This window comes from Salvelinus fontinalis, chromosome 42, assembly GCF_029448725.1.
Source record: "Salvelinus fontinalis isolate EN_2023a chromosome 42, ASM2944872v1, whole genome shotgun sequence".
In the NCBI taxonomy this organism is placed as follows: Eukaryota; Metazoa; Chordata; class Actinopteri; order Salmoniformes; family Salmonidae; genus Salvelinus; species Salvelinus fontinalis.
The window spans coordinates 5,393,141-5,416,417 of record NC_074706.1 but is presented as its reverse complement, the minus strand read 5'-3'; the positions used below and the strand labels follow the sequence as shown (position 1 = coordinate 5,416,417).

Here is a 23,277-nt window from a genome sequence, read left to right as displayed (position 1 = left end):
TTCCTGCCAAGGGGGAAGATGTAACAGTCTCATTAGGCCTATGCCCTATATGTCAGACAGTTTTTAACATATATCCACTTCAGGGTCTGTGGGTGTTTTTGTCTAGTACTCAAACAACAAGTTGGCATACAGTTAGTAAAACCTCACACCAGCACATTATTGCAGATAAATGTGCAAAATGTCAGCCTTGCAAAGCACAGTGCCATTGTCAAAGAGCAATACAGAGATTTCAAAGTGGTAAACGATGCATAATATACCTCTTTTTTTGCAACATGAATAGGGCTACTGTGTATTTTATTCATGTTGAATGTAGGCCTATTAGTAAATGTCGTATTTATAGTCTACTGCAATGTATTATTCTGTTCTACACTAAACAATTTTTTGACAGCTGTCATGTTTATTTCATCTTGTTCAACGCTCTTGAGACGGTCTCCTCCTATCCAAAAAGCATTTTGAGTATTAAGTATTATAACGGAGGAACTCAACCATACTTCAAATGTAAAGGTGCCCTATTTCCAGCGCAATAGCGTACCTGTGCTCAGGAGCCTGCGACCGAACGCACTCCCCTCCCTCCCCTCCCCTCCACTCTCCCTCTCTCGTCCCCGCCACTCCTTCAGAGTTTGTATTGCACTCGTTACAGAAGGAGGGTTCATGTGCACAGAATGACGTCGCACTGCAAGTCTGTCTGACTCCTTCGCTGTTTTTATCAGTCATTCTATCGAAGGGCTAGAAAATCATAAATCTGCGGAATTATAGTCCGAATGTGAGAATATCTGATGCGTCCGATCTATATGTCGCTCTCGATCGGTGTGTCAAAGCAGCGTCTTGATGTTGAGGATTACGAGTGATACAGGCTACGCAGCTCAGCAGAGTTCTAGTCTACTGTTCTGTGCGTTGAACTGTCAGAACTGAAACTAGTGGATGTATGGCAAGAGAAAATGCACAATAGCTGAAGTGGGGGATATTGTAAAGAAGAAGAAATAAGGTACAGGCTTGGTTTCGTGTCTTTATTCTCTCTTCTGGATTATTGCCGCCCAGCAACACAGCCACTTGACAAATCTGAATGTCGTAATTAAGGTAAGGGCGCAGAATGATATAGCTCGAGGTAGGTAAACGACGTGTGGTTATTATAATACTTAGATTATTATGTCAACTCCCTAAACGAAATGTACATCACTTTAATTGTCACCTGAATTATCCCCAGGAAATCTTTAACTTTGAACTATATCCTGGGGGACCGCTCGGACAGATTGTGACCTACGGTATAGGCTATAAATACAATTAAAGGCTGCTCTCTTTCTCTTTCTCTCTAAACAATAAAAATAGCCTAATAATAATAATTTGACTTATTTGCGCCCAGCAGGCTATTGAGCGCATTTATTTATTATGGAATCTAAACTTAAAATCAGTTGTTCATGACTTTTCAAAGATCAGTTAATAACAATTTGAACTTTGTCTCCAGCGACATTTCCAGTAGATAGTCATTCTTTACAAAAAGAAATAATGGATAAGAGTACGGCTTGCTCTGCTGTCATTGCAGAACTGCGATGTCTGAAATTATCTGCATTCCAACTATTAATGCACTTTTGAAATAGTTTTGCACACTCTTCGATCAGTTGCCATCAATGTCAAAACTGTGATGTGCATTTTGGTAGATCAGATTGCCCCCAAAAATATTGCATAGCCTTCATCTGTCGTTACAACCTGGCATGTAGCCTACCTGTTTTTGTAGTTTGTGCGTCGACAACTATCCTATCTCCTAAGCTTTCTCATTTATTGTAGTCTAACCCGTAATTAGGTCACGTCAATCAAAATATCAGTGTTTTTTCTTTAGTCCTTCTCTTTGACAGTAGGCTACCAGGACATAAGTTTACCAGGGCATAAGATGAGGAACAACAACATTACATTATGCATAATATAAAGGGCTAAATGTGACAGCATGGGTCAATATTGCGCATTGAATTATTCTCGAAAGTTGTTATATGTTTTCCAGAAGACGCTCAAAGATAGATACCATTTTCAAGTTATGTCGCAGCTACGTTGTGTCTGAAAAAACAACAGGGGATTGACAGAGTAGTCGGACCAATCCGTGAATGGCGTGATGAAAGTTTATGTGACGCTGTGTCTGTCTCTATCCAATGGAAGTGCCCAAGAGGAGGAAATGAACACTATAAAACTACGTCATGTGTTTAAAAAAAAAATCTAACTGTACTGACTTGGCGATTTAATAGTACAGTTAGTGCAATTAATCCTGCAAACTAGAAATGATCATGTCATACATTTAAAGAAATGCATTTCAGAAGGAACTTGTTATGTAGGTTAACGTGTGATGGGGAATTGAGTCATCTAACTATTATTACTCAGACATGACAAGACACAATCTATAAAAATAATTTAATAATCGTTCTATGACCCCCCCCCCCCCATAAGGCTCTGGTCAAAAGTTGTGCACTTTAAAGGGAATAGGGTGCCACTTAGGACATCATGCTTTAGACAAAGTTCCACTATATAACCATTTCAGGGATTCTTAGTTTAAAAACCAAAGCAAATAAACAGTTAACAAAGTGAGGAGGAATGTCTAAATGATTTTCCAAAAATTAATATGACTTGATTGATAGAGAACATGCTTGCTGATTTAAAAGGATACTTAACTTGGATACTGTCGATGTTTTCGCATAATTTTCCCGCTATAAAACACTCTTAAGTCAATCTTAATGAAATCGCCATCCATTAAATAAATACTTTACACTGTTCATGATTTAATAAATATTCGTGATAAATTACAGTTTTTATATTCCGTAGTATGCTCTCAGCTTCGGCAATGTGAGATTCCAGCGGCTTTTGCATGATATGTGAATAATGCATAAAAAATACCCCACCACCTTGAATTCTTATTTAAACAGCATTCATCTAATTCATGTATTCCTTCAACCTGCAGGTAAATCAATGACCCAGCGATGGAGACCAAAAGATACCCAAGTTTCTTCGAAGGATCCACGGACACAGAGAAGAACAGATGGTCCCATGTCCCCAGCAGTGCCATGGACTACTGCTGCAGCGGAGCCGAGGAGGCCGACAGCCTGAACCTGAACAGCAACAGTGATGTACTGATGGACATAGTCAATGTCAGCTGCTCCCCCAGCAGCAACACGGCCGACAGCAAGGAGAGTAACAATAACAACGAAGAGAAGAAGAAGCCAGAGCAGCAGCCTACTCTCAAACTGACCCAGAACCAACACCAGCCTTTTGTTCTCCCCCTCTTTAACAGTTCCCTCCATGGGAGGAAGCCAGAGATGATGGACTCCAAGGAGCTGTCCAAAACTGTGGCTGAGTCCATGGGCTTGTATATGAACGCGGCCAGGGAGGCCACAGACTTTGGCGGCTTCGGCCAACAGGGGGGTCATTGTAGTACGGGGAAGATGTACCCAGCGGGAGTTTGCGGGCGCCCCTGTCTCGAGGACAGCCAGTGTGCTGCGTCCGCGGGGAGCCCCAAGGTGAAGTCCCCTTCTACGGGGTTCCCGAAGCAGCCTAGCTCCACCCCAGGGGATTGCTGCTCATCTGGAACCCCAGCAGGGTCAGCCGTCTTGGGTTTGTCTCTGTCCTGCAGCCCACAGACGCCCAGCTCCATCTCCAGCCCCGGGGGCAGCAACAACCTAGTTTCGTCCACCACCAGCCCCACCTGCTTTGGGGGGCCGTTCTCCTGTTCGACCATCAGTAACCCCGTCAACCAGCATAACGCTGCCGGACCAGCTCTGGCCCACAACCACATCCACAGGAGGAACTCGGCCACCTGCAGCCCGGCAGGCTCCAGCACGGTGGGGTCGCCTCCACTCACCAGCCCACTCAATGTGATGCGCTCGCCCATCTCCAGCCCCCAGAGCATGAGCAGCGTGCGCTCCCCACCGTCATGCAGCACCTCTACCAACATGAGGTCATCGTCTGTCTCCAGCCCCACTGGCAGCACCAACAACATGAGGGCTTCATCGTCTATCTCCAGTCCGACCACGGGGGGCCCCATGGCAATGTCCTTGAGCCCCAGGAACTCCTCTGGCGGCGGGGGTGGGTTTGCTGTGTCCAGCCCTGCTAGTGAACTGGGCCTGGTCCAGAATGACTCCAACAGTCCCGAGGGACGAAGAGACCAGCAGGATTTCAAGGAGTTTGAGTTCCCCAAGGTGGAGAGCGTGGACGGGGAGATGTTCAACGTAGGCCTGGACCACATGGGTATGGTGAAGTTCATCAAGAATGAACCCGACACGGACTATAGGAGCATGTGTCTGGGTAATGGTAGCAACAACACAAAGTGTAACCAGGCCACCGGCTGCCCCGGCAATGGCTCACCTTTCATCACACAGATAAAAAGTGAGCCAAACAAAGATGGCGGCGGATGCATGAATCCTCAGTGCTACACTGAGCAGCAGCAGCAACACTCTATGGGTCTCTTCCAGTCAGGTCCGTCCGAGATCACCTACTTGTCTCTGAGGGACAACATTGACGAATACAGTCTCTCTGGGATCTTGGGACCTCCGGGCACGGAGATGAATGGCAGTTACGAAGCCGGCGTGTTCCCCCACAACCTCCTGTCTAAAGTTAAACAAGAGAACAACGATGGCAGCTACTACCAAGAGAACAACAACAACGTTGTGCCCACCTCGGCCATTGTGGGTGTTAATTCAGGCGGACACTCGTTTCACTACCAGATCGGAGCGCAGGGGACAATGTCTTTCTCACGGCACGACCCAAGGGATCACGGGACGAACCCCTTGTTGAATCTAATTTCGCCTGTTACCGCGTTAATGGAGTCGTGGAAATCTCGGCCCGGCATGTCGCAGGGTCCAAGAGGAGAAGGCTATCCAGGTCACTGCATGCCAGACAGCATGTCAAGGTAAGAAAGAAATCGATGTATGGACAAAAACAAACAGCATTGTGGGTACTCTAGTGCTGCTGCACAACTCCAGCACAGTAAGAGCGGCTGGCTGGCTCAGAGATGTTTGTTACTTTCAAAATAGAACAGTTTAAAGAGAAAACAAACTGCATTGTGGGTACTGTAGTGCTGCTGCACAACTCCAGCACAGTAAGAGCGGCTGGCTGGCTCAGAAATGTTTGTTACTTTCAAAATAGAAAAGTTTAAAGAGAAACCAAACTGCATTGTGGGTACTGTAGTGCTGCTGCACAACTCCAGTACAGTAAGAGTACTGGCTCACAAACTGTTATGTTACTTTAGACTTGTCATAAGACGTGATGGATTGTCCACAGCATCTGCACAAAGCACACCCAGTGGTATAATCCAAGAGCTCTCATGTGCAGAGAGATGCTCCCTGCTATGTAGCTTTTGGGTGGAACTGAGTCTGTTTACTACAGTGTGACAGGATGAATGAAGGGGACAGGGTATCTGACTTAAAGACCATGTTGCTCAGGACCCGAGGGGTTAAAGAAGGGCGTTTGCTCCGAGTCGGGGACTACCAAAATACTAATAACAACAAGGCGTGGGAAAGGGAAAAGCAGTGGGATGTTGGCTTGGCTGGGAGAACAGGAACTAAGGGATGGGGTCTAGCATGGGAGAGCAACATCGCAACATACACTGCTGCCCTGGCCCTATTCTCTACTGTATCTAACAGAGGTTAAAGTTTGCTCTCTTATCAGAGCTATGTGTATGGACAAAAACAACATTTATTGTACTCTTATTGAGATTGTGTAATGCAAATATATTTTTACGAGCTTGGGCTGGCCGTTATGTGGCGACGTCATAAATGATTATGAATGATTGATCACATGCTTTTGTTGCCAAATGTAGGAAACAAACAGTTGCCTTGCAGGGCAGAGCCCCGGCCACCAAACAAAAACAAACATGCAGAAAAACGGTTTGTTTTGCACAGGCAAATATGGCAACGTCTAACTTTGACACAGTTGTTGTCCGGACAGCTTGTCTGATGTCCCAGTTGAGTGTGAAGCTAAATACAGCATTATGATATTAAGATCCAGGATGAATAAAACTAAAGTATCACAGCTATGAAACCAACCAGGAAATTGGAAAGAATTGTCCAACTTTGTTGCAATTTCAGTATGTGAAGGAGTTACATAAGGAATTCCTTCCTTGCAGAAGGAGTTTGTTTATTTGTTTACAGTTAATTTAAAGATATGAAGATATGATTATGGCTCTGGTATTTGGAGAGTTTGGGATTAGTTTTGCGTGTGATATATTTCTTCATTTTTTCATTTCACAGAGGGGATGTATATTAATGGTGGTATAAAATCTGAGCTGATCACCGAAGTCGTAAAAGTATGCACGACATGGCACACTGTAAATGCCCTGCTTATTATTGCATTTTTACCAGCTCGAGTCAGTGCAGGAAGCACTAAACAAAGCTGCAAACGGTATCCCATCCTGACTTACAAAACCTTGATAGTCAGATGTTTCCCTAAGAGAAATACATGTGATTATTTGTGGCAATGGGGCCTGGCTTGGTATGTTTGTGTTTGTTGGTTTTCCCCAGAGACAAGCAGAGAAGATTAGGCCTACTACTGCTAGGGACTAGGCTAGCAGAATGGGTCAACGTCTTCCAATTTGGTTGCAACCAATGATTTATATATACACTAGTTGACTGATAGGGGGCGCTGTGTTGAAACCACCATGCCTCCATTTTAGCACTCCCTTACGTTGTAAAAACTATATTTTGGAAGCTTTAGAAGTGCATTTATTAATGTCTACATTAATTTTGCCACATGTATTATATTACAGCCACATTAATGCATAATCTTAAATTATATTATGTGAGCTAAACATAAAAATAAAAAATGAAAAAATATATAGTATATTTTCCTTTAGTATATATTTTTTAGCTACTAATGTTACTTACCCACTATAGTAAAATATACTTCAATACATGTAATTTTGTCCTTAAAACATTTAATTGAAATATTGTAGAATTACATTCATTCCTATGGAGGACTGCTCCTACTGGGGGAAGTGCCAATATGGCCGACCGGTTACTTCAGAGCCTCTCAATGGCCAATACATAGCATCAGCAATCCAGGGTTTATATACATCATTGGTCGTAACTAATGATTTCTCTCTCTCCCCAAACACTTTATTTGAACGCACTCACAAACAGATCTACAACAATTATTCAGTCTCACTCAAAATAGCACCAATAGCACCATCAGGCTGGTTAAAAATGGGGCAATGATCATGTCAGCCTTTGTCCTGAGGTTGTTATGTTGGTCCAGGAGGTCAGTCCCTGTCCCATTGACCTCCTATCGATAGACCATGCTACAATTCATCCAGTTGTTCTGGCTGTCTGATCAGGGCTATTCTTGTCATACTTGGCTATGGAATGGTCAGTCCACTTTTGGCATTCAGGATGTACAGTAGAGTATGTGACAGGGGGTTAGGGCATGTATTCAAAAAGTGTTTTTAGAGTAGGAGTGCTGATCTAGGGTCAGGTTATAACATGTTCATAAAATGTTATTCATTATGAACTAAAAGTCGTAACTGATCCCAGATCGGCACTCCTAATCTAAAGACTCTTTGTGAATATGGGCCCAGAGACATAGTTGAGATCAGGTGGGAATGAGTTAGATTTACATGCCATTCTGTCAGTTCAATTTCTATGGTTATATGCAAACTCATGTCATTTACTGTAACAACACAATAAAAAAACTATTTTCTACTGCACTTTACGACCTAAATACTTGACTCTGCTTGTATAACTCTCTCTAACCCCCTCTTTCAAGATATCTGGCCTGGTTTGACCCCCCACTGATTTGAATAATGCTGGCTCATGATTAACAGAAATCAATTTCTCTTTCAACAGTGAGAAGGATTATCCCTAGGGTACGAGCAGCAAATGAACTCAATGGTTTTTCCTAAACGGTTGGCCCGCCCCTGGCTTCATTGTGTTTTAAATCAATACTGGACACAGAGGAATAGACAGATGTTTGATTGGCAGAGGGAGCTGATGTCTATGTGCAGTGGAGTGACTATACGTGTGTTTGTCTTTACACGTGTGTGTGTGTGTGTGTGTGTGTGTGTGTGTGTGTGTGTGTGTGTGTGTGTGTGTGTGTGTGTGTGTGTGTGTGTGTGTGTGTGTGTGTGTGTGCGTGTGTGCGTGTGTGCGTGTGTGCGTGTGTGTGTGTGTGTGCCAGCTGCGCCTGCCTACAGTATCTGTGGGTTTCTGTGGGATAACAAGGCATGCAGTTCCTGCCAAATGATCTGGTCGTTACCTTGGAGACAACCTGTCTCTTCCCCTATGGTGGGAGCCAGAGCTTCAAGTGATGTTGACGGGATCACTGCCACCCTAGGCCTAATGAGATACAGCTTAGCCCCCTAATGTCAGGCAGGATGACAGTCAGAGGTGGGGCCTGGTCTGGCCGTATGGCAGAGACCCAGATACAGACACAGCTCTGGAACTGCCCCTCTCTATAAAACTATACACTTAGCTCCTCACAGGAGAGGTTCAATCCAACACGCACTGGGGAAGACTAGCCAAGTCCTGCTGTTCTCAGGGAAACAACACTTCATTCCAACTACACATAGCTCATCACAAGAGGAGGGGTTCAATCAAAACTGCACTGCAGAAGACCCATATGCCTGTAGTTAAGAAATATTGCTTTATTTAGTTATATTCCTGTGCTGAGATTGCTTGTTTTTATGTGATTAATCAAAGTTTTTTGGACTCATTTTTACTCAGTAAACAATGTATATGGTACCTATTAATTACATTTTATTAGGGTGTTTACAATCGTTCCAAGTAGCCAAGCGTTGCCGCGGTGTGAGTTGGATTGACTTCCTGCCAGGATCACATAACCCCAAAAAGTCCAGTTGCAGGAATTCTATGGTCCAGTTCAGCTCTGGATGGGTTAGTATTGTGCCCAGGCCAGTATTTCATCAGGAGAAAGTTACATAACCATTAAAAACCAGCAAGAAACTGGAACTTCCTTTGATCAACTGAAGCCTTGGATGGCAGGGAGGGAGGGAGGGTGGGAGGGAGGGAGAGAAGGAGGGAAAGAGAAAGAAAGATTGAAAGACAGAGAGTGAGAGAGGGAGAGAAAATCGAGAGAGAGTGAGAGAGAAAATCGAGAGACTGCTAGGTCGAAGTAGAGAGAGAAATCCCTGTGCAGTTAGTATTTTTTTCAGGCTTCACTTTGGTTTCCTCTGTAAATGGGGTAATGTTTTTAATTAAAAATGACTGTTCGTCGGAGGAGTCTGGATTACTCAGAGCGAAAGCGTTTTCACTTTAATTCACAAGAGGAAAAAAAAGAGAGAGAGAAAAAGAACCTCCTTGGCCCAGAATTATTTTCCGTCAGAGCCTGGTTTGCTTCAGTGCTTTGGGAGAAACAGGTGGCCAGCTGTATGCGGTGCAGAGATTGACATTTTGAACGCAGAGGATTTCCCCTGCTGTATTAAATAAGATTATATTTGACTGTATGTTTGTAGGGAATCCGATAGAAGTATTTACTGTTTAAAGCTAGGAGTGACCCCTTAGGCCCATGTACAATACAGTACTACTTCAATGTAAAAGCTTAAAATCTTATTTTCAGTCTAGTTTCATTACCTCCTCAATTGAGATATACACAGCCATGATCAAATGATAAATTATCTGAACAAAATATATTATTATAAAATGACCTAGTTTTGGGTGCTGGATTATTTGTGTGCTCATTCCCTAAATCTCCAAATCTCTTGTCACCCTATTTAGAGAGTGCCCTGTTAAGCATTGACTGGGACTATGCTACAGTGTGTTGACATTTCTAGAGTTTTGTTTAAAACTCTTGAGACGCCATCCTAAATGACGAGCTACTTACAGGATAAATGATGTCAAGCACCATTAAGTCATGGAAATGGTGTTAGTGTTTAAATCAATGTGGCCAGGGACCAAATTAAGATACAACTCAAAAGGCCCAGTACACTTGTAGGTACCTAGTAGGTGGCTGGGTCTAAATCAGTACCACAAACATGCAAATACAAAAAGAAAACATATTTCTCTCTCATCCTCCCACTAAATGTTATGCTTATGGATAAAAGAGAGTATTGATTTAAAGTTACGCCGACGTTTATTTTTTGCACATACTACATCTAGTCATTGTACTTCTATGGCACCAGCCTGGAGAAGAGGAGTAGAATCGAGTCAGGCGGATGGGAAGAAGTGCCGGTTAAAAAGGAAAAGAGAACGCTTTGCCTCTGGACCTGGGCCAAGTCCCAATGTTCTACTGGCAGGATGAAAGGGCAGTCTCCTGAGAGAACGCTAATAGCCCTTTAATTGTATGTTCTTCTACTAAATTAATGAGTAGCATTGATTTGATTAATTCAGACGCGGCTGGATACTAATATCTAATTAAATCCACGTCCTCGTGGTGTGGCTCGGTACGGCTGGCCCCGGTGCATTGTGGGTTGTGAGGCTGTGAGGGACGTTAGTTGCTCGTTTGGGATGTAAATGTGAGAGAGGGGTGTTGGGGGTCATGGCCAAGGTATCTTTACCTGCCCTAGCAAGGAAGGTGTTCCTTGAGGAGGTAAAAACATTGAAGCCTGGGTTGTTGCTAATTCCACGTGGTCACATCAGAACTACTATATGTCGGGTCCTCACCTTTGTGTTTGTGTGTGAGTGTGGGACTTACACACACACTATTTTATGTTGAGTGCGGTATAATGCTGGATAAAAGAGGACTTATTAAATGACAGAGCTAACCGATGGGAAGTTAGTCATAGACTGGAGATATCACAGGGGTGATATATAAAAACACCAGTCATTATTGTCACTACAAGGATTGTGAGAGAAATGTACTCAAAAAGAATTACTTGAAGCTATGGACTAAAATAAAATAATTATTACAGTTGTCTTATGAAATAAATGTTGTATTATGACATTCAAAGACTGCCTTAGTTAAAAACACGGAACATGATTCTCTTCATAAAAAGATGAGAGGAGAAAGGAAGGATCTGACCTAATTAATTGATACTCTTACAGCGGTAACTACTAGTTTCCTACCTCCCCGTCTTTCTCTGTTGCGGCATCTCCCCTCTCACTCTCTGACTGTACATTCCTCTCTCCCTTCCCCCCCTTTTCTCTCGTTCACTCTCTGACTGTACCTCCCTCCCTCCCTCCTTTCTCCTCTCTCCCTCTCTCTCTTACTGTACCTTCCTCCCTCCTTTCCCCTCTCTCTCTTACTGTACCTCCCTCCCTGTACCTTCCTCCCTCCCTCCTTTCCCCTCTCTCACTCTCTCTCTCTCTGACTGTACCTTTCTCCTTCTCCCTCCCTGCTGGGATCAGAATGCCTGTCCTCATTTCAACCTCTTCTTGAAACAGGGTTTGATGAAACTTGCCCATATTTCCAGGGTGTGCCGTACTGTAGGCAGTAGGCACAGGTGTGTGTGTGTGTGTGTGTGTGTGTGTGTGTGTGTGTGTGTGTGTGTGTGTGTGTGTGTGTGTGTGTGTGTGTGTGTGTGTGTGTGTGTGTGTTGTGTTTGTGTGTGTGTGTGTGTATGTTGTGTGTTGTGTGTGTGTGTGTGCTCAGACTTTATTACCTATCGCTGACATACAGATGCTTGTCCCTGTCCGTCATTGAGCTCTTTTACATACTGTATGAAGAGAATGTAACTGTATACTTCTACCACTGCAACACTAAGCATGAGATTATTGTGATGACTGCCCTGGTTTCTATCAATAAAAGCTGTGTGAAATAGATGAGAATAGTGTCAGTCCTAATTGATGAAAGAGTTATCAAGACACTGAGGCTCCTATCATTTATATAGATGACTGTTTATGAGCTTCCCCAATGCCCCTTTTAGTTTGTTCTTCATTGTTGGTGTAGGCTACGATTCATAACAGCAGAATTCGATTGTACCATGTTGATATTACGGTAACTTAATTGTGTCCAGATGGATTTTAAGGTAGCAAATGTTTGATTTCTATCAGTTTGATGGACAAGGACATAATTCACATTCATCCGAGCTATAAAAAGCAATGTGATCCATACTACATTTAGTTGAGTTATTTTAGTGAGAACCATACTACATTTAGTTTAGTTTTCTTTGAGTGAGATCCATACTACATTTAGTTTAGTTATTTTAGTGAGATCCATACTACATTTAGTTTAGTTCTTTGAGTGAGATCCATACTACATTTAGTTTAGTTCTTTGAGTGTGATCATACTACATTTAGTTTAGTTCTTTGAGTGAGATCCATACTACATTTAGTTTAGTTTTCTATGAGTGAGATCCATACTACATTTAGTTTAGTTCTTTGAGTGAGATCCATACTACATTTCAGTTTAGTTCTTTGAGTGAGATCCATACTACATTTCAGTTTAGTTCTTTGAGGGAGATCCATACTACATTTAGTTTAGTTCTTTGAGTGTGATCATACTACATTTAGTTGAGTTTTCTTTGAGTGAGATCCATACTACATTTAGTTGAGTTTTCTATGAGTGTGATCATACTACATTTAGTTTAGTTCTTTGAGTGAGATCCATACTACATTTAGTTTAGTTCTTTGAGTGTGATCATACTACATTTAGTTGAGTTTTCTATGAGTGTGATCCATACTACATTTAGTTGAGTTTTCTATGAGTGAGATCCATACTACATTTAGTTTAGTTACCTTTGAGTGAGATCCATACTACATTTAGTTTAGTTACCTTTGAGTGAGATCCATACTACATTTCAGTTTAGTTCTTTGAGGGAGATCCATACTACATTTAGTTTAGTTCTTTGAGTGTGATCATACTACATTTAGTTGAGTTTTCTTTGAGTGAGATCCATACTACATTTAGTTGAGTTTTCTATGAGTGTGATCCATACTACATTTAGTTTAGTTCTTTGAGTGAGATCCATAGTACATTTAGTTTAGTTCTTTGAGTGAGATCCATACTACATTTCAGTTTAGTTCTCTGGGTGGATTTCCCCCCTCTCCTTCTCAGCGCATCATTGTCTTCCTCCCTGCATTCTGATCTGCTCTACTGACCAAATAAGGGCATGGCTCGATTCATCATTCATGTTTAATTGGAGTTTGTATTCAAGTTCTGATCTGCTGTGTTTACTTAGTCTAGCTAGCAGCTAGCTAGCAGCTAGCTCATCGCTGGACATGACGGGACTCGACTCACTGACATAGGCGGAAATGGATGTCATTAAGGAAAACACTTCCAAAAAATGTTAATTGTTCTGCTTCAGCAGTCTGTTAACTAGGTCAACACACACCCACGTACACACACGCGCTGTTCTCATAGGAATATGTCTAATACATCTGAAGAAATGGCTAGCACTTTGGCTATGTGATGGCATCGACCTACAGTAGTAGTAGCATAGTCTCACACAGAGCTTCTCTTTATATTCTAACCCAGTCTATGGGAAACAACAACGGCTGTGCCAGTCAGTGTGCTCTGTGCTTTGTCGGGTCTTGAGTTGCACAGATAAAAACCCACCCCATAAAATCCCTGGTAGATTGTTATGACTCAGGCTATTGGGAGCTTGGCTTTGTCACAAAAATCATGTATGTAGCGCCCTGGAGACAGGTTCTGATAATGTAGCACCCTGGGGACAGGCTCTGATAATGTATCACCCCGGGGACAGGCTCTGATAATGTATCACCCTGGGGACAGGCTCTGATAATGTATCACCCCGGGGACAGGCTCTGATAATGTAGCACCCTGGGGACAGGCTCTGATAATGTAGCACCCTGGGGACAATCTCTGATAATGTAGCACCCTGGGGACAATCTCTGATAATGTAGCACCCTGGGGACAATCTCTGATAATGTAGCACCCTGGGGACAATCTCTGATAATGTAGCACCCCGGGGACAGGCTCTGATAATGTAGCACCCTGGGGACAGGCTCTGATAATGTAGCACTCTGGGGACATGCTCTGATAATGTATCACCCTGGGGACATTCGCTGATAATGTAGCACCCTGGGGACAGGCTCTGATAATGTAGCACCCCGGGTACAGGCTCTGATAATGTAGCACTCTGGGGACATGCTCTGATAATGTATCACCCTGGGGACATTCGCTGATAATGTAGCACCCTGGGGACAGGCTCTGATAATGTAGCACCCCAGGTACAGGCTCTGATAATGTATCACCCTGGGGACAGGCTCTGATAATGTAGCACCCCGGGGACAATCTCTGATAATGTATCAACCTGGGGACAGGCTCTGATAATGTATCACTCTGGGGACAGGCTCTGATAATGTAGCACCCCGGGGACAGGCTCTGATAATGTAGCACCTTTGGGACAAGCTCTGATACAGTGACCCAGCCAAGGTAAAAGGAGACTTCCAGGGGTCTGATGACAGTCCATAGAAAAGACACTGTATCACATTGCACACAGAGCTGACGCGGACGCAATTGGGTGACCAAGACTTAAAAAGGGGTAAACTGGTTTAGCAGGAATCAAAATGGCTGTCTATTGCAGGAAGGGATGGAGGGTAGGGTTAGAGAATCATCCTGTAATTGCCAGGGCTTTTGTGTTAAGGACAATGACATTGGCCCACAATGGCCCCTGTTATGTAGAACAGATCCAAAGGTATGTGTTGGGGTGGCTCTGGCGCCCTAGAACACGTGTGTGACTTACAGGCTGTTGTGCATACCATGTTGTGCATACGGAAAAATGTTGACTTGACAGTGATATTTTCATACAGCAATGGTGAGAGATATTTGTTGTCATAGGGCAACCTGGACCAACCTAGATCCAAAATGGCAGATCAGGATACACTGGAACCATTGTGTTCCCTGTCAATTGGCTCCGTGGACTCACAACGTTTCTCTCAGTGCACTGCCCTAGGACTGGCAACCCCCTGGCCCTGGTTTTACTACACTGTACCTGGCACAGGCCAGACATTCCCTGTTTACTGTCTGCTGTTGTTTCGGCTGCCACCAGCCACTTGGTTTCAGCTGCTTGGTTCAGTCTAATCGGTTAGGGAGACAGGAGGCTTTTATTTGGGTTTAGCCCTGTTAAACAGGTGGGTTTCTGTCCCGGCTTCAATAGGAGCAATGTTTTATATACAAACTTGCCCTGGGTTAGTAAGCCAGAAGTGGCTTAGGGTGGTTGTGTTGTTAGTTACAGTGGCCCATACTGTGAGATTATGGGTCCAGCCACAAAAGACACCTATGAAGTGTTGTTAGTTTTACTTTTGAATAGTTACTATACATTATTCTCAACACAATACTTGTTATCTTCTTCTTTGAGTAATGTTTTCATTGGCAGGGTAATTGAGAGGGTAGAATTATCCTGCGTGCTTCAGGTGTCCATGCATATGATTCTTCTTGTGCTACTCCTGATTTCTAGGAGATTGACCTCCTTCAGCACACAAAACATATTTATCTTGCAGGAGCACCGTCTTGTCTAAAAAAAAAGAAACAGAGAAAACAAACAGTGTTTTTTCCTCTCAATGCAAATTCAAGTAATACCCGTTGCAGAGTAAATCTTACTAATGCAAATGAGCATTTAATCCAGCGCTTAAGGCATAACTGGAGCACAAATCTGGAGTGATAATTTGCAGTTTTACGGTCTGAATGGATGGCTCACTCACATACTTAGAGGCTTGGGCCAGCCAGCCAGTCGGCACTTAAAACACAGTTAGTAATGCAGCTGGCTAGCTTGCTCCTTCAACCCAGCTTTAGCTAACACAATAACCCAGCTTCAGTAAACAACTCAAAACAACAACAACTAAATTTAGGCCCTCTAGATGGCTGTGGCACATTGTTTTTGTGGAATGAAACTAGCTCCTTTAGCAGAAGCGTCAGCTAACAGCTAACACTATGACACAGCGTCAGCTAACAGCTAACACTAAGACACAGCTAACAGCTAACACTATGACACAGCTTCAGCTAACACTATGACACAGATTCAGCTAATAGCTAACACTATGGCACATCTTCAGTAAACAACGCCAAACAACAACTCTTGCAACAACACTGCACTGTAGCCCATCTAGATATGGCTGTGACATGTTGTTTATGTGGTGCCCTCTCTGGTAGAGCCAGTCCACTTTTCTCCCCATTATTCAGAGGGGAAGTCTGACCTATTTATGCTCAATGCATTAGCTAGCAGTGTGCTTCAGCTTCACTTTGTATCAGCCCAGGCAACAGTTGTTATCTTTGGCCTTGGGTAGACCAGGATTGCATTCCAAATGGCACCCCTTTCTCTTTAGTGCACTACGTTTGACCAGGGCCCATAGGGAATAGGGTGCCTTTTGAGACGCACCCCAGGGCTAACAGGGCTGAGTGTCTGTCAAGCTACATCCAGGAGTGTTCATTAGGGCCTCTCTGAAAAACTAGCTGAGTAACCTGACTAAAGAGCTTGTATACTACAAACGTTTCCATGGTAAATGACTGTGTCACTTTACTGCCCTTACATTTGCCATTGAAAGCCGATTGTTTCCCCTATATCCATCCACACAGTCAAATGTACCCTGACTTCCACATACTGTAGTTTCTTTGAACAGAGTATTCTATTGTCAGTTCATTCTCTAAACTTCTCCTCTGATGTCTTTCCCAGTTTATTGACAAGGAACACGTGCAAAAGCTTCTGCAGCCGGTTTGTTTTTGGAGGAGGAGGATGTTTTCTTGGGTTGTTTTTGACAAGTTTGAGATGCCTGGAGTTCTTTCTTCCATTCCAGTGTACGTACTTACACCCCAGCAACATGTGCACAGTAATTCTTCTATAATCGTAAGATCATCTGTTTCAAGAGCATAGACATTCAGGTGTGTGTATGCATAGACGTTCAGGTGTGTCTACCGTTCGGTGTCTACCATTCGGCTGACACCATTCCATCAGGCCTGCGGGATTGCTTGTTTGACAGGTCGTGTGAAAGGTGTTGAGCAGACCTGTTTGAGACCAGCCCAGGGAAGGATCCAAGTCACTCACAATAGAGCCTAGAGGCGTTTCCACAATCATCAAGTAAACCAGGGGACAGAAAGAAAGAGTTTGTGGCCTACATATGGTCTTACAGTTTAACAGCCTATATCTACAATGGAATAGGTGGTGTGGTATAATGCATAGCCTTGGTTATTATTCTTGCCAGTAGAGTTTCCCACGCAATGTTAACCTGACACTCCTGGGCCAACGCCCTCCCTCCGATCCTATTCATCACAACCAGGACTACAACACGTCAGTCCCTGCTCACATGACAGATGCACTCCCCTAACCCTTGACCCCTGGGCCCTGAGCTATACCAACAATGCTCTGTTAATAGGGCCCCTTTACCCTTCACACGCTCATAAATAGATTTTTCTATGGATATTTTCTACTTCGACTGGATTCTTTTGTCCATATAGATTTTTCTTTCAATGACTGTCTGAATGAGAGGAATAAAACATCAGTGTACATTAAACCGAGGTGTGGGAGGTTGAATAGCACAATCACCACAATGTCCGGTTCATAGGCTCAGTCTGGAAATGTACGTTGTGTTTTGCCATTGCTTGTTATACTTATACAGCCCACACCAGTTTCCTACAGTACAGTGCTGCTACTAACAGCCCATGTTCGAGGCAGTCACTAACAGATGCCATGGAGCGGACAAATCTATGTACAGTAAGATTCTGTTGATGTTGCTGGGATGGTGTCCTCTGTGCTAAGAACAGGGTCACGGACATTCTAGAACCAGATGTTGAAAGCCAATAAAAACTGACAAGTCATACCAGAGTGACTGTCAGTTTGTTCCTGCTGTACATGACAAATAGAGGCTCTTTCCATCTCTGTGACTGAAGTTTGCCGACACTTCTTATAAAGTCAGAAGAGCACAGATTCAAATCGAAATAATCTACTGTAAAAACTGGCCAAACTACAATATAAGACTCGGAAGGCTACAGATTTGAATCTAAGCCATCTACCGTAAAAACGGGTCAAACTGCAACTGGTCAAACCACAACACTATCAACGAGGGCAGTTGTGCCCTGTTTTCTCCCGGCTGTGCTATAATGTTTATTAGAATCCCCTTTGTGGTTGTATTAGACATGCTCCAGTGCCGGCGTGGCATTTTCAACATCCGAACAAAGCTACATCTCATTACATAAAATATGAAAACACACACAACCACAAATGCACACACACACACAGGCGTGCACACACACTATCGCACACACATTAACACTGAACTTAGGCACACAAAGACACACATACAAACGTGTAGGCACACGCACATACACACATACACTCACATACAATGAAAAAAGTCCAAACACTCACAGTGTGAGGGGTGATTTCCCCATGTGATTACACTGGAAAGAGCCAAACCTCAACAAGAGAACATTTCCATACAGCAGAGGATGAAAACCTGTTAATAAGAACTGTGCACCCACAATGCAGTGTGTGTGTGTGTGTGTGTGTGTGTGTGTGTGTGCGTGTGTGCGTGCGTGCGTGCGTGCGTGCGTGCGTGCGTGCGTGCGTGCGTGCGCGATGGAGGTTGGACCTGGCAGAGCGGTGCATGGGTCATAAAGGTTTTACTTCTTATCTCACCCGTCATATTCTCACCCGGAATATTCTAAAGTTGTTGATTATGGTACTGGACTGATTTGATTTTGAAAAGGTTGAGAGAGGAGGAGAGGAGGAGAGGAGGAGGTGAAACACTTATTCCTGTCTGCCGGCAAGGCGAGCGGGAGGGCAGAAAGTAGATAAAATGAGAAAACAATTACAGCGAGTCACCATGCAGGTAACTAAGGTTATTGTTTTTAATGACAGCCACATCCTGGTACAGGAGCCAGACAACCAGACGACTAAACCACCGCGGCTATGCTGCACTGCCTCAATGGGAACTGAGAATTGAGCGGTGGGGTAAGCTTTGTCCCTCATCACAAGACGAAAACAGTGTGTGTGTGTGTCTCTGCCAACAAGGTGAGCATGTCTGCCGAACACACACAGATAAGCATGAACACACAAAAATGCTGAGTCAAGTTTACAGAATACCGTCCCGTGCATAGCCTTTTGTTTCACCTCAGGGTGAGTGTATAATGTTTCACCCCCTCATAGACACTGAAATGTATAGCCCTAGGAGATCTTTACTTTACATTATCCTAAAGTATCGACTCCTCAGTACGCTTGACACTCAACAGCTGCTGCAGAGAACTGCTGTCTGTGACGCTACGACACACACACACACACACTTGTTCGCCTATGGCTAAACCCTCCGTTTCTCTGTTCACAAAATTTCTAACGACAAAGGATCATAGAAATGGATTCTACTCACTAATCAGATCCTCACACATTTACTGAACAATATGTAGCCAATCTTCCATTGTCTTAGTTGAGCCAGCGCCACCCTGAAGCATAGACCTACATTACATTGGTTTTGGCCACAGGGTGTGCTGGTTCCGTTTTCTTTTCCAATTGTGGTAGTCAGTAAACATCTGCAGGGCCGTACTATGCCAGTCATTCCCTATGTGGTTTACTGTGGTTTGGCTTCCTCTGTAGTCCTCTAGTCTATAGACTCACACGTGGCTGTATGATGGGCTGTGGGTTGATGATGTGGCTGCCGATGTGGGGAACTGGTAGCAATAAACAAAGTAAACATGTACAGTAGGCTGTACAATGTTCAATTGTGTTATAATATTAAGTCTTCATCGCCTATAACCTATAATATTAAGTCTTCATCGCCTATAACCTATAATATTAAGTCTTCATCGCAAATCTTCCTGAATGAAGGTCATGGTGAGATGATGAGCTTTGAAAAGACCAAACAACTATTTTGGGGTTTTGGGAGCCTATATTTCTTGGCCAGTTGTGATTGATTATTGGATGAGAATGAGCGGGCGCTGTGGTGTGGCGTTGGATTACAAATTACATCCTTATTGGAAAGACGAGAATTCTTTGCCGGAGGTTCGACCTTGAGGCTAGCCCATTAGAAATCAATAGGCCTTTGCGTCTGAATTAGCTAAATGCTTTCCTTACGGACTTCTACCCCATAATCATCATATTACCGCCAATGTCGAGTGGAAATCTGTCTTGTGGCAAAGACTAGGCAGTTTGAATCAAGATCAGGTGTGGGCTCTTTGCTAAACTTAAATGGCACAAGCTGTGATATTTACAGCTATAATACCCTCAACTTTATAGCAAACCAAGTGGTGGTCAATGGGTTGCCATTTTGTTGTTTTTCTAATTAAGGATTGGGCCTTTAAAAAATGAGGGAAGTGTACACAGGAGCAATGTGACACGGAGGACTAGAGTCACTTACAAGGAGAGTGAATGTATGACTGGGCATTTCTTTTTTGGGACGGCACCAATCTATATTTAGCAAAAGGGTAATGATACAGGGCAGATACTGAAGGACAGGGAAATGTGTCAGACATACTCTTTTACTGCACGCTACATTGCTTAGGACTGGGGAGGACATTGATGAAAATGTCATTATCCAATGAATTAAGAATATATTTAGTGGGTGTGTTCGGGACATACTCGGATTGGTTGGGTTTTAATGAGTGATTTGCTTTGTCATTCTACTATTTAATACTTTGTGACTTGGCCTTAAATTACCCTAGTTAACGTCGAAACCTATATAGAATTGTATTATATAGGCCTAAGTCTAGAATATGTGTTTTACGTTTCATGAATGTCACATAGACCGTTATTGCAGAGGCCAGCTAAGAAGGTCAAATATACTGCCATGAGTTCAATCAACCATCTATAATTAGTTAATACTATATTCAAATTACTGTCAGTAAGCGAGGACATACACTTACAGTACATTTCCTGCTACATGAGTCTGTGCATGCTATTCAAGGCCAGTGGATGTTTTGTCCATTGGCTACTATTTTTCTCCAAATCAAACATATTGTACCTGAATCAAATAACACTTAAATTAGAAACATCACTGGCTTAGCTAAATTGCTCAGTATTTCTACAGTAATGTAGTTAATCGCTTGTGGTAACTGTATTTCTACCGTAATGTAGTTAATCTCTTGTGGTTACTGTATTTCTACAGTAATGTAGTTAATCTCTTGTGGTTACTGTATTTCTACAGTAATGTAGTTAATCTCTTGTGGTTACTGTATTTCTACAGTAATGTAGTTAATCGCTTGTGGTTACTGTACTTCTACAGTAATGTAGTTAATCGCTTGTGGTTACTGTATTTCTATAATGCATTTGCAAGAGCTTTCTATCATTTTCACTAATTGCTCACGGTACTGCTATTTTCTAAATATGAATTTTATGATAAATGGAGTGTATTTGCTTTGGCCCCTGATGTTTAAGTGTAGCCAAATGTGAAAGCAATTTCAATTGGTTTAAGATTTGACTGTAAAGGATAATTATAGTGAAAATAAAATAGTTTTTTAATTGAACACATTTGTATTTGTGTAGTTATTTTTTTACCTCCAACCTCCCATCTCATCCCCCCAACCCCACCCAGCCAACATGTCTCCACCACCACGTCAGTCATCCACCACACCCCCCACCCTGCCAGCGACCAGAGAAAACCTCCACATACCACTCCTTCCACATGCGCCTGAAAGCAAAGCAAAAAAAAAAAAAATGGAAAATAGGTATAAATATATTGTTTATTTGTATGTGTTGGGCTTTAACTAAGATTATTCTTTACAGAGTCAAGTATTTTGTTCAGGCCTCAATTGTTCCTTGACTAGCACCATTCACTCTCGCTGTCAATAATTCCAATGTTATAACTTCTAACAGTAACTGTATCCACTGGTGAATTGGGAGAGAGTGAGGTGGTTGCCATCTAAGAGCCAACATCTTTTTTGCGGCAGTGCTGCCTGCCAGCAGTAATCGTCTCTGATTGATTGAGAGATTCAAGGATTCATTGTTAAGTAACATAATACTGTAGATGCATAGCATTGAACATTTATATTCATGCAATTCAAAATGAATTTTGTAACTTTGCCTCAGAAGTATTTCACTGCAGGGCATATCACATTTCGACACAAAAACTTTGGCAACAGACAGTGAACTTTTGGATAGAGAATCATTTCAGCTAAGGTTTTTCCTATTTCACAACTGAATTCTATTTCCCCCTTCAAACATTTCATTATTTAATTACATATCTGAACTGTACAATACACCTCTCTACTCTCTATTCAGCTCTGATCACAGTGTGGGGAAGGAAAGCAAGTGGTAGAATGTGAGAAAGGATGAGGGAAACGAAGAGAAATGATGAGAGAGCAAAATCCGCTGAGGGCAAGAGGACAATCCTAGGTCTCTTATGAATCTTTATATAATTTCCCACTATAAAAAAAACTGGCTTATATACTCTTAGAAAAAAAGGGTTCCTAAATGGTTCTTCAGCTGTCTCCATAGGAGAACCCTTTTTGGTTCCAGGTATAACCCTTTCGGGTTCGAGGTAGAACTCTTTTGGGTTCCATCTAGAACCCTCTCTGTAAAGGGTTCTACGTGGAACTCAAAATGGTTATAGTTGGAACCAAAAGGGTTATACCTGGAACCAAAAAGGGTTCTCCTATGGAACCAAAAAGGGTTCTTCAAAGGGTTTTCCTATGGGAACAGCTGAAAAAACATTTTTGGATCTAGATAGCACATTTTTTTCTAAGAGTATAGAGTACAAAAACCTTAAAGGTCCAATGCTGCCATTTTTATCTCAATATCAAATCATTTCTGGGTAACAATTAAGTACCTTACTGTAATTGTTTTCAATTAAAATGGTCAAAGCTAAACAAAAAAATAGCTTCTTAGCAAAGAGCAATTTCTCAAGAATTTTGCTAGGACTGTCTGGGAGTGGGTCTGAGTGGGGAGGGGAAAACTGAAAATTAGCTGTTATTGGCAGAGAGGCTTGGAACTCTCTTTCTTATTGGCAGGCCAAAACTCCATCCCACCAAAACAGGCTGAAATTTCAGGTGGTCTTTTCAAACAGCTCTTACACTAAAAGGGCATTGTCATAATCTTCACAATTTCACAGTATTATTTAACCTAATAGTGTGGAAATATATATAATTCACGTTTTTGACTGCACTTGGCCTTTAATATAGCCCTTACATTAGCACAACTAAAACGACCCTGTATCATTGGACATCTCATTGGACTTATCCTCCATCCCCTGGACCCATTATAGGTTTACCCAGAAAATGAATAGTAGTATTCTTGGTAATCTATGCCTTATGTGTACAAAATCATAACATTGTAATTTCCCCCTGCCGCCATCTGTGCATACAATTGATTGCATTTAGGTATAATAAGATTAAGGCTCAATGCAAATGTTCCGGCGATCTGTCGTATTATACAGTATACCCTTAAGTAGGAGGCAAATGCACACAGTAACAGGACATTGAGCAGTCGCTAAGGGGAATAGCACACAGTAACAGGACATTGAGCAGTCGCTAAGGGGAATA

General features: G+C 42.7%; 1 protein-coding gene across 3 annotated transcripts in view; it reads left to right on the top strand.

The window, feature by feature from the left end:
• Positions 1-612: 612 nt before the first annotated feature.
• LOC129840935 (mineralocorticoid receptor-like) overlaps positions 613-23,277 on the top strand; it is a 100,360-nt gene continuing 77,695 nt past the window's right edge. For 2 of the 3 annotated variants that reach the window (XM_055908983.1, XM_055908981.1), the window contains exons 1-2: positions 613-1,077; positions 2,939-4,882. In XM_055908983.1, coding sequence (XP_055764958.1) covers positions 2,958-4,882 — 1,925 coding nt within the window. In that variant the 5' untranslated portion in view covers positions 613-1,077; positions 2,939-2,957. The remainder of the gene's footprint in view (positions 1,078-2,938; positions 4,883-23,277) is intronic. The other variant, XM_055908982.1, reaches the window with a different exon arrangement.